General features: G+C 49.3%; 3 protein-coding genes across 3 annotated transcripts; 1 reads left to right on the forward strand and 2 right to left on the reverse strand.

The window, feature by feature from the left end:
• Nucleotides 1-3877: 3877 nt before the first annotated feature.
• Nucleotides 3878-4819, reverse strand: EMWEY_00010850 (50S ribosomal protein L28, putative; the record flags this gene model as incomplete). The annotated part of the gene is made up of 3 exons (XM_013478875.1): nt 3878-3940; nt 4129-4357; nt 4716-4819. The coding sequence occupies 3 exons, from the start codon at nt 4817-4819 to the stop codon at nt 3878-3880; spliced, it is 396 nt and encodes a 131-aa protein (XP_013334329.1).
• A 1946-nt stretch (nt 4820-6765) lies between these two features.
• On the forward strand, nt 6766-8051 carry EMWEY_00010860 (hypothetical protein, conserved; the record flags this gene model as incomplete). The annotated part of the gene is made up of 3 exons (XM_013478876.1): nt 6766-7015; nt 7400-7572; nt 7818-8051. The coding sequence occupies 3 exons, from the start codon at nt 6766-6768 to the stop codon at nt 8049-8051; spliced, it is 657 nt and encodes a 218-aa protein (XP_013334330.1).
• A 1606-nt stretch (nt 8052-9657) lies between these two features.
• EMWEY_00010870 (hypothetical protein) lies at nt 9658-11950 on the reverse strand (the record flags this gene model as incomplete). The annotated part of the gene is made up of 5 exons (XM_013478877.1): nt 9658-9867; nt 10122-10236; nt 11066-11217; nt 11466-11588; nt 11735-11950. 5 exons carry the CDS (start codon nt 11948-11950, stop codon nt 9658-9660), a joined length of 816 nt encoding a protein of 271 aa, XP_013334331.1.
• Between the last annotated feature and the right edge of the window lie 307 nt (nt 11951-12257).

Consider the following 12257-nt stretch of genomic DNA (forward strand, 5'->3'; position numbering starts at 1 on the left):
ACCTTGTGTGGAAGGGAGAGGGGCACTCTAAGCGTTGATTGGGCCCCCGCAACCCAGGAAGAATGGGCCCCTCAGCCATCCGTGCATGTGTAAGGGTTGCGAGCATAGGCTGCTCGTTTTTCCTGCTTTTTAGCTCAAACGAATATAACTTTATCTTATATTCATTTCATTATATTATTTGTTTTATTCGCTCAGCATATCTTTGGGTCAAGCACGGAGACTTGCATAGACCGCTGCCGACGCTGCGCCGAGGTATCCCCGGTGGCTGGGTGTTGTTGTAGCAACAACAGCAACAACAACAGCAACAGGAGCACCGATAACAACGGATACATCATCATCAGCTTACCCAGTTCTTGCCCATAGTTTGTGCAGCAGAAGGACAAGCATCCGCGCGCGCCATCGTTGACTTGTGACGTCACAGCAGCAATCAGCTGCTGATTTTGTTGCGACCCGATGCTCGCATCTGTCTGTTTGGAGGTGGGGAGAAGATGGAAGGGCAACGGCCTCCTCCTCGTCTCTTGGCGCGTTTGAAGGACTACGTGAGACTGGCGGTTCAAACTGCTATTTTTTTTCTTGTAATTGCACAGACTATCTGCTGGCTGTCTGGCTGGCCTCTGCTCTTTTCTGGAACAAATCCCGGGCCTGCGCTGCCATCTTCGCCGCCGGGTGCCGAAAGTGGCAGGGTTTACTCCCTCAGTCCTGCAATAAAGGTGATCCTTAAAAGCCTCTTGCTCTCGTCAACCTATACACCCCTGCCAGATCACGCATGCAGCGTGTTGTTGCTTCTGCAACAACAAATGCTACACCATCATTGTGTATTTGCGTTTGGCGTGTATGGGTGCCGCTGTATACTGGTGTTTGTGGTTGATGCATGCGCGTGTGTGTGCTTCGGTCTCGAGTGTATACACGTACACCTAGACCTGCTGCTGGTGCTGCTGATGTAATAGGAATTGATGAATCGGGAAGGGATCATTCATTCTGCGTGCTTTGAGAAAGAGCGGAAAGATGAGCAAGAGTTCGTCGTTTGCATCGGCAGAGCTGACTGCGCGAGGGCGAGGACAGCCGGCAGCTCAGTGATGGTCTCCGCACCACACGTCTTAGAATCTCCTGAAGGAAAGCGGAAGTGAGTTTAATTTGCTGCAGCTGCAGCTGCAGCTAACTACCAGGTGTTGCTGCTGCTGGGATCAGATCCATGCACACAACCTACTACACATGGATGAATGCCTTTCGTGACGCCTAAACGTCTTCCACGTGTGCATAGTTGCGACTCATACCTGTTGCCTCCGAGATAACAAGGAGGTTACTGTGCACAGCTGCAAGTACTTTTAATGGAATCACAAATATGCCAGTAATCACAGCAAATATAGTAGTAATATAAGTAGTAGTATTAGTCATTATCATGAAACGCGTGTGTGTAATGTGCACACAGAGTCATGGAAGTAACGCACGCTGTCTTGACGCACTTGGCGAGGGAAATGCACACGAACGATTTGCAGGCTTTAATCGGTAAAGTTAAGGCCTTGGGTCTGGCTTGCGACACCTTCCGCTCCGCTTCCTCTCCCGATCTGTAGCCGCTACAATAGGCAGGCGACCAGCCTTCTAAAGTTAACACAAAATAACAGAAATAGTAATTAATTCCACCTATTTAGTTGTCTCACGCACCTCTTGTGGCTGAATAGGCAGCTTGCAACGCGATTTGCAAGCAATTTCCCCCTCTGCTGGGGAGTACATCAGCCTGCCGACCCCGCAAAAATTAAAGACATACTGACACAAATTGAAAGTTTTGGGGGCTTTGTGGCTTTTAAAGAAAGGTACTTCCGAAGGTGCTCAGTTTCCACTTAGAGCGAACGATCTGATAAATGGTTTGCAGTTCAGGCTGTTCCAGGTGTATAGGGAGCTCAGTCAGGCTGTGGCGTATTAGGACATCCTGTGGAAATCACGCGAAACACCTCTGCACGGAGATACCGTTCGTTGACAAGTAATAGTACGGCAAGAAATGTCTAATTTATTCACTTTCCTGCTTCTGCTGCAAAAGCTCCTCCAAGCACGCGCTGTTTTATACAGCCGAAACACAAAACCTGCTGTGATCGATTCGATGATGCACATGCATGCGGATTTTGATGACGTGTTGGACAAAATCTTCGATGGCCCAGCCGACGTTCTTGTGGGAACCAAGGCGAGTGCAAACAATCCAGGCGGGAACCTCTAGGGTGTAATATTTTTTAGGATTTTCCTCTTCGATTCTGTACAGCCTGGCGGCCGCCTGACTGTCCCTGCGACAAGAAACCCGGTACAATGAATGTAGTGCGTAAATCTGCTCTATTCTTTTATTCCGTTCAATTGTTTCTATCAGAAGGGGATCGTCGTGGTCGTTCTGGTGAAACTAAGGCGTTTTCATAGGCTTCAAGGGGCCGCCCTTACTGCTTCTTCCCTCCACAGGCTAGCGGCATAACGGTGCAGAATGTGGGGGCGAGCGCGAAGGCACAGCTGTGGGCTTTTGCGCCCGTAAGACCGGCCTGTAACATGTGTATCAAGGCGCAGTGCCTGAAACTGTCATGTCCGCAGATGTGTTTTGAACGTGCTTACACCCCAGACGCTGGCCGCATATTCGTCAAAGGGCCGTTCAAGGACAACGTCATTGAAATAAACGGCCCCAGACGACCCAAGTCATTACCAACTACCACGCAGCAGGTCCTTCCTACTGCGAAATGCAGTAAAGCCGTTCATCAGCGACAAGCGAGGGGAAATAATGAAATAATTGCTTTCGTGGTTCAGATTCCGTCTACTTCCATATTCCTCCCAAAAAGCGAATAGCCATCTGTGCTAAAAACCAACTGGCTCCCCGCAGTCAGCCGAGGGAGTGGGTGATGCTAAATGAGTTCCTCACCTCCCCAACCCCAGAACGCCTGCAAGGTAATTTAACGGTACTTTAACAGTTCGGACATAGTAGCCCGTCTCTGTGTGCACAGGTGAGGAGTGCCCTTTGGGCATGCAGGGCAACCGGTCATCGCAGACTGTTATGACGAGGACCCTAGCGAAGGCGTACGTGAACTTCGACCTTCTTTCTACTGTACATACGCTTCACAACGCAGTTCAGGCTGGAAGAAGAGGCGGGGTTTGTAATACAGTGGGTATTCGACTATGAGCCAGAGAGGTGGCAAAGATAAATAACATCCACAACAGAACGCTGGTTGAAACTGGAGCCGATGTGCACCACCAGGAGAAGGAGCGAGGCCACGAGAGTCCGTCTATTCTTTGCATAATATCGTCTTCCCTCCTTGATTCAAATGTGTCTCCATATACGCCTGGGCCGCCTCCTTGCAGCTATTGGAAGGAGGCAAGTATAAAGCCGAAACCAGCACGTGTACAGATACATGCAAGCTACTCTTCTCCCAGTAACGAGCGGTTGTATAATTTGCTGAGTTCAGCAAGGCGACAGGAGGTCAAGTCATATTTCTGCACGCTGCGCCTTCTCAGTCGACAGCAAAAGAAAACCTCAACGAGGGCATCTACAACGCCTGCACAAACCGTAGGCCAAACAAAAACAACAGTCTGCTGTCAGCTCACAGAAGCACCCTCCGATTGTTTGTACAGCCCAACTTTGTATCATCGTAAACGAAGCTAGAGGTAGGAGAAGGCGAGAAAAACGCCACGTGAGCAGCACAGAAATCTGAACTCCACACAACTGCAGCAGCAAATGAAGCAGCTGACCCGTCGGTGCCAATTCCGATTTATCTCGCTCCTTCCCGCCCTGGAAGGAAAGTGATAATTGTGCGTCTCCGCTGTCTTTGCATGCAATCTTTGTACCTCTTCGTCTATTCAAATGAGCTAAAATTGTTCTCATAAAATGAATGCCTGTTTTTTGGCCTCAGCTCGACTACGGGGAAGCAACCGCAAAGACGCTCCCCATGCCGCTCGAAGACTCATTACCTCTAACAAGCTAAAACCCCCAACCTAAAATTCTAAAACCCTAAAGGGGCGTGAAGGAGCAGATCAGGAATCCACTTCTAATAACAGCGGTCCTTCTTATCCCCTATCTCGCTTGCCTACGGTTTACTGCGTCATTCGGTCGAGACAGATTCAACCTGCTCCAGCCTCCCATCATGTAGGAAACGATATTCCACTAACAACTGATTCCACAGGAGCTGCTGCACTAGTAGACGCTAAAGCAGCAGATGCCTGGGCAGCAGAGGACGCTGCGGTATGGACGGCTGCACCGGCAGGCCCTGCTGCAAGAGGTGGTTCTACATCAGGAAGGCCTCCTGCTGCAGCACTCCCAAGAGAAGGGCCTCCTGCTTGCAGTGCTCCAGCAGCGCGAAGGGCGGCCTCCTGTAGGCCAGACTGACGGTATTTGCCTCTGGCACAAAAAGCAGAACCAAAAATCAACGACCCTGCCGGCTCAGTCCACCATGCCTCTTTCTACTTGGCATTAAGCTAACCCGCAATATCACGCATGCACCCAATACACCAAACCACCAAAAGGGCGCTAGGTTGGACCACCGAGAGAGCATCGGTGCACGCGTACGCAAGCGCTGCTTACAAAACAACTATTAAAGCTTATCCCTTTGTAGGCGTCCACACAAGGAAACAAAAGCCTTGCATTAACGCACGACCACAAATCAACGAAGAAAGAAACACAAATATACACTGCACTGCGCAAAGAATGAGACAGTCATCAATCGGGCAGCAGGTATACCCGGCACTTGTCTGCTTACCTGTGCGACACTCCACCGTAGAGGCGTTTGTCTTTGAGATTCAGTTTAAACTTGTCTGCTGCACGCTGCAGTCCGTACTTCTTGATGGTCTTTAGGCCCTTCATTGACAAGCGAAGCCACACATAGTGGCCACCTTCAGGCCACCACAGACGCTTCCAGGCCAAATTCACCCGCTGCACACGATGTGTACGTACACCCGAGTGGCTAATACTGCGTGCCTTCCGGTTGTCCATTTTCCCTAGCAGCATACACCTGCATTATGAGAACATACACTGAGACAGATTCAGCATATGCACAACAGCAGACTAACTCAGCAGCACCCCCCCAAATAACAGCAGCTACAGGACAGACATCCACAGAGGAGACACCCTCAAAAAAAGCAACGCCGGCAAAATCAGCAGCAACAACAACAGCAGAAGCAATGCAAGGGCCAACGGGTGCGACCGCCTCACCTCCTGGTGGGCAAAATGATTGGGTTTGTAGGGAGACCTGTGGCCTTCCTCACGCGGGGCTTGCCGCCACCTCTTCCTTGAATTCTGTAGTGTCTCGCTATGGAGGAGCGGCCCACACTTGTGAACTTTTTCCCCTGCACATTCACCGCAGCGCTTTTGGAAGGCCGCCTTAAGGTGGATGCACACTCCCGCCATTTTACAGTGCAGCCAGCCATGCTGCCTATGGGAAGCCGACTGGCGCACATCAACTCACAACACATACCAAACAGACAAGCGGCTCACCATTAGTTGCTCTTTGTATCGTTTCTCACTCATTTGGAGACATGTGGGCCCCAGCAGCTGTCCCCTCCCCTGGAAAAGGACCCCGGGTGGCGCCGAGAGCCCCCAGGAGACGAAGGAGACAGATCGGCCTCCCACTTGTGCAGCAGGTCGAGGGGCATCACGGTATGGTTGGGCAAGCAGGGGCCCCCTTCCGGAGTCCGCCGGTGTGCCGTGTGCTGTCTTAAGGCAGCACGCTCCACCCAAAGCTGTTAGACGCCCTCCAATTGAGTATATAAACGAAGGCGAGCCCGAAACTGGCCTTGCAGACGCAGCCAGAACCTTGTCGGCCACAGAGAAGAGGAGGAGGAGAGCTAAAAGGAGATCAGACATGAGGAATGATGTGCCCACTAGTGCTCGTTACAAACGCAGTTCGAGCCGGACGCGAGTTCACACCTCCTCTTTGCGAAGAAGTGTTCGCAAGAGTTCGTATTTCAAGAGTCTTAGGAAACGAGGGGAAAATCGTTGCGAACCACCGCCTGCTGCAACAAGTCGTCGCCGGGGGTGAAAGGATTATGCAGCCGACGGCTTAGATGAAAGCAAGGCGGGGTAGTTGTCTGCATTATGCGCGTCAATTGGACGAGGATATCGCATACAGAGAGGAAATTACTTTGGGAGAAATCTACATTCCAAAGGGAGGCTCCCTTTTCCGTGGCGGCGCGTTCCCCGCGGGGTGGAGAAGATGGTTGATTGGGTGTGCCTCTCTTGTAGGGCCGTCAATTCGGAAACTGATTAGGTCCGTCGGGTACTCTGTCATTGAAAATATTTATAAAAGCGAAATTGAGCGACTAATAGCGCCGTGTTTAGAAAAGGGACTTCTCCATACTGCAGCTTGTCTCGCCAGTCCCGGTCTGTTGTGGGAAGCCTAGCTCAGCAGACACTGCAACTGTGTGTGCTTGTGAATGGGGCAAAAGTATGGATGTAATGTGCTTCGTTTTGCTGTGAAATTCGATATTATCGTTGTCGGCAGCTCGTTTGTTTTGCCATTCTCCTTCGTTGGCTGCCACCTGCTCTCGGTTAGTCGCCAAAGCACGACGCCAACTTCCAGCAGTTCTTCTAATCTGGGGCTGCGGAGCGCTTGAAGCCTGTGAGCTGTCTGAATACCTCCAGCAACAACTTCTAGAGAGTTCTTTGGCCGGGAGGGTCTCAAAGTTTTATTACACTTCGCTGCGCCCGTAGAGAGCAGCTGTATCAGAAGGGCAGCCCTCTGCGAAGACGAGGTGCAGCGTTTGAATATTCCGACTAAGTATCTGGTGTTTGCAGCGTTCAGAAGTAGCACAATGTCGTGTTGCATGAGCAAGTTGCCTTTGGTTGCAGCGGGGAGCGGCGTGGCCGCGCTGCTTCTTTGCTTGCCGTCGTCGCTATCTGGCTGTCAGTCGCTGCTCCAGCAGTCAGATAACCACCCGCTGCTCGTCATGGGCATGCGTGCCCTTCTCAACTGCAGCTTTGGGGCTCTCTTTGGTTCAAGCGTCTGGGTTCTCTGCATCGGCTCTCCCCTCCTGCGGAAGCACCTCAACAGAAAGCAGCTGAGTACGTCGCCGTCAGTATTGCTCAGCACTTTCCTCCACCTACCGATCTTCTACGCTGTAGATGCTACATAGACACACACACGCACACATACACACACGGAGAGAGAGGAAAAAAAGAGGCATAGAGAGACACACAGACAAGCAGGCAGACACACACGCACACACACGCACACGAGCTCAAACATACACACACATACATAGGTAGTATATATATAACAATGCGATTCGTAGGAAGCAAACTGCATCCTGGGGGCAATCTTCCTACGAATCGCATTGTTGTATATACAATATCTATATAATATCTGTGTATGCGTGTGCAAGTTTCTGCTTGTGCGTGTGTATATATCTGTCTTTCTCTTTACGGTGTGGTGTGGTGTTCGAACAGTTGCGTTTCAGTCGGAGCACTTGCCCTTATTTTCATGTTTTTCTTCTGTCTTTTCCTCCCTCCTTCTCTTCACAACCTGCGAGTTGGCCCTCGACCATAGACGTCTTCAAGCCGTTGCATGCGCCAGTGTCCTATTTAACCTTGCAAACTCTTGTTTTATCTTCCCGAAACAAGTAAGTCACGCTTGTGTTGATTGGTCCTATGACTTCATTCTGTGCAAGTTGCCTTTGACTTTCCCAGTCCTTTTGTGGTCTCAGTGTAGCTGTTGTTTTATTGTTTTTCTTTTATTGCTGTTTTGCTGCTGTTGTGGCACTGTTGCTCCTTCTCCCATTGTTCTACCTGCTGCAGCCGCTGCAGTTGCTGCATATTACTTAAGCTGCTGCTGTCTCCTCACTATGCGCTTTTGCACGCACTTCAGGTGTCTCTGCTGCGTGAGAGGGAAGAACTTGCTGAGCAGTTGGGGGCGAAGCCTGACGAGTCTAGTGCTGCGGTCCTGTCCACGGCAGAAGCTGCAACAGCAGCAGGAGGCCATCAGGCCGTAGAAGGAGAAGACTACATCCAACTCCACAAGGCATTCAGGCGCTTGCATGCGCTGGGAATGGCTTCTTCTTGCCTCTCTCTCGGCTGCCTCCTCCCGTTCCTATTTGCTTAAGCCTGTTCTATAAGCATGCAACGCATGGGTATACTGTAATATATGTATAGACACTCAAGAAACAAAATCCCGTCAACCCCTTTGTTTGGTGCTCTGCCGCGGTTGGCCTGCACAGCTGCGTTCCCCTCCTCCGTCCGCTTTGCTGCATGCAGGTTGTGTTGTCGTGTTTTTGTGCTAAGCAAGGGGACAAAAAAGGAAGAAGGTGTTAGAACGGGAAAGATAATCAGCACTACCTCCCTCGCCTCCGATTTGCATTCAACACACCAACACCGCACGACGGACGATCGGGTTTGGCCATCTGCTGTTGTTGCATACTGGGGTGTACATGCAGTTAGTGCATGCAGGAGGAGCCTGTTTGTTTGGGGCTCTCTGCTGCTGCATGCAGCAACATGCAGATTCATGATTTGGGGTTGTAGAACTTGGGGTGTCAGCACAGAAGAAGCCAGGCCCGATAAGATGCTAGGATACGTTGGAAATTACTAGCTGATATAGTCCCTGTTTTGCATTACACCGAGAACCAACTACAAGAGTCCTCAGAAGACAGGCTCACGCAAAAGAAACTGCTTCTGTTGGGAGAGAGCAGCGCAGGCCAAGGCGTCTTTGCATTTTCCTTCGCAGCCCTCGAGTTTTTCTCGTGAATCAGCTGTCAGTTGCCTCGTCTTTAACGGCCGCTTTCATCTGATTAGGGCATTTTTGTCTATAGTCAGGAGGTAGTAGAGATCCCAAAATGCCGTGAAAGCAGACAAGAGTGGTGGCACTACCTTGCTTTCTTCAGCACAAATGCTGTTAGATTGTAGTGTTTGGTTTGTTTGTATTAACAGCTGTGAGCCCTTTGACCCACTGTCGTCGGGGAACCAACGGCCGGCCCGCTGAAATGTCACAAAAGTAATAGGCAACACAAGAGAGATAGAGAGGGGATGCACAAGAAGAATCCTGATGATGAGACGGCAGGATAGGTGACGCCCGACAAGCGAGAAGAAGGCCTCGAGTCTTCAAAAAGCCCTAGTGCAGCGCTAGTAATCACTTTTGCTCGTAGTCGTCTACATTCTATCGCGTTCCTAGCTATCTATTCTGCCCAAACAGTTCTTGTTTCGTTTTACTTGCAATCTGGGGAAGGGGCCAACGTGACTGAGTAGGCTTCGTATCCGCAGTACCACAACAGAACAGTCACAAAAAAATGAGGCTCTTTCGCGTTTTGCAGATGAAAGCCATTTATGCATGCAAATGGATGCACGCATGTATTCAAAACAAATCGATGCATGCATTCTTATGTTCGCTCAAGAAGTGTAAACAACTGCGGGGGGTCTGTCTATACACCGCCCCCTGCGGATACAGCGTGAGCTGCTCACAACTGCATGAACTGTAAAGTACCCGTGCGTAATCTGTGCTGAAGTCTTCTTCAGTTTTAAAGGTAGCAGAGCCTGATACTACGACAATGAAAGGTGCTACATCAAGTGCAGCAGCAGCACCTAATGCTGTGGCGCATGATCCGGGCGTTGGTACTGCTGCTGCAGACGCAGCTTCTGCTGCAGTTGCTGATCGTTTTCCAGCTGCAGCCCGCTGCAGCCACTTTTACAGCAGGTTCGTGCAGCTGCAGCTGTTGCTGCTACTGTTGTTGTCGCGCTGCGTTTTCATGTTGATATTCTGCCAGCAGCTGCTGTGCGTAGCTGACTGCATTGACAGGTTCTTGCTGTGCTGCTGTGCCTTCAACCGTGGAGAAAACCATCCATGGTGTTTCAGCCCACAAACGCGCGTACTTGTTCTTGAGGAAGGCGTAGTCGCCAGTCTCAAGGTCACGAGCCCAGCGGTCGAAAGACTACAATCACAAAGCAGCATAACCAAACAAAATGAGAAAACGAGCACACGAACAAATGGAAAGCAGCTCACCGACACACAAGTACACAGACAAGCAGGCCACGAATGCTCCACTAAAGTGTCCGCCAAGACTGTGAAAGCCTTCTTTGTTGCTACTGGAGTCACTCTTGCTTTAATTATTGTGATTGAGTAGTGTTTAGTTGATGTTTTCCTATCATCTTAACTGTATGCAAGTGCATAAGATGTTAGACCAACCCCTTTCTTCCCCTGCAACCTGTAGAAACAAATGATGTGGTACACGCTCCTTCTGGCTTCTTCAGATGGCATAAACACCTCCGCTGTCACCAACTCAAACATGTTCTTCCGGTGACTGTAGAACCACAAAAGCATAAAAACACTTCGTTGGAAACGCAGGTGCACCACCAGACGGAAGAGATCAACACGCGACAGAGAAGGAATACACTGAGAGTTGTATGCGCATACCAAACATCAAAAGTATGTATCTGTATGCATAACATGCACGTTGTGCACTATAAAAGTCTATATCGGCATGTCACAAGTGTTTATGTAGCTCTGCACATGTGACATAAAGGCCTTATATTAACGTTATCCCGCTGCAAACGTGGATATGCCTGTAAATGCTAACACTTAAGCATAAATCTACGCACGTGAACACAATTGTAGGAAAATCAAATCAGTGCACCATGGTATACGCATCTGCATGTGCAACTGCACAAAATGCATGCGTATATTCTGTGTGTAGGCATATATGTATGGTTTTCTATGCTTTTTATTTGCTTCGCCTTCTGGTCATATGCCCCAAGGAAACAAACTGTATCTAAGCAACATTCTGCGGAAAACTTAGCGCTTGCGCTTTATCACGTAAATCAAGAACTGTTTGACAAAATAATTTCACGCATAAGCTCAAATAAACCAGAACTTCTCTAAACTTCAATAATGGATCCATATATATGCTTTCACACATTTGCGCATAAATACGAACAGCAGGACCTGTGCCTCAACAGTGCAGACATAGGTGCAAATTCAGGTGAACAACAGAGAGTCGCATAAGACCAGTACTTATTAATGATCAGTGAGGACAGTTTCTATAAGTTATTAATTTTTCCTGCCACACGAGACAGCCAGGAAAGGGACCAGTGCCTAAAGGGTGCCTACAGGTGGCAGTTGTTGTTTGTTACCTGTAGGTGGGGAAGTGGATCCTTATACGGAGGTCTTCTTCTCTTTCGTCCAGCTCTTCTTCAGCAAGAAGAGAAACGAAAAAAGCGTTGTAGTTCATTTGCAAGACCAAAGGGGCTTCTAAAGAAGGCAAGGAGGTGCAGAGCTGCAGTGCCTATAAAACATATCGTGACCCATGACATTCTCAGTCACTATTAATCATTAGCTATTGTGCCGCATAGGTCATTTTTCGGTCCTCTTCTGTTGTGCGTCGGTTTTAGAGCAGCTTTTGCCTCCCTTAAGACACACGGCATCGTTGCCCGTAAGTGAGGGTGTATGCTGAGCTGACAAAGCCTAAACCAAAACCAGCATATTATTTAACACATGGGGACTGATCTAAGGTGTATGAGGGCCTGCATGCACCTGGCGCGTCACTGTGAGTGTAACATCAAAGAAGGGCTGGTTGTTCCCCACAGCAACTGGAGAAAGCCCGAAAAGACGTTGCAGATCTTGGCCTTTACAAGTCGCCTCAAAGTCGGTCTCCTTCTGAAAACATCATACACAACTCACACGCAACTCCATTCCTCATGCCCCTTCTCGCAGCTTCAGTTTATAGTCTCGCACAATCTTGTAGAAGAGCTACAAAGCATCCATTATCCTTCTTGCAGGCCTTGTTCCCAACTTGCTCTCACCTTGGTCAGCATCAACAGCATCGCACGTGCTGTCTCATCGTCCACCGTCACCGGCCCCTTAATCGCCAAGGAATAAACAAAAGGACTGCCATCAGCAACCTCAAGACGCCGCGAGGCCCTCACTTGAATGAACTTCCCCACCTGCACAACAGCATTGGCATCAGCACCAGCATTATTAGGCCCCGCTGCACGCAGATGCAGGATAATAATTTTCATGATGGCTATGATGATGGGACTACGCGCATGCAGCAAAAGGCAAACCAAAAAGCAATGGCAGTCGCACGCACCTCACAACAATTCCACGACGAAAGGTTTGAATAACAATATATAAAATGCATCCTTGATAAATATACGTGTATTTGCAAATGCAAGCTAACAAGTAAGACACATTACACATGAATACTCGTGCGTGTGTAAGTACACACTTGTAACGAATCAAAGTCCCTAAACATGCTCTATACAATGCGCATAAATGCACACACACAAACATATATATATATATATATATATATATATATATATA

This window comes from Eimeria maxima, genomic scaffold (genome assembly GCF_000499605.1).
Source record: "Eimeria maxima Weybridge genomic scaffold, Emw_scaff74, whole genome shotgun sequence".
NCBI lineage: Eukaryota > Apicomplexa > Conoidasida > Eucoccidiorida > Eimeriidae > Eimeria > Eimeria maxima.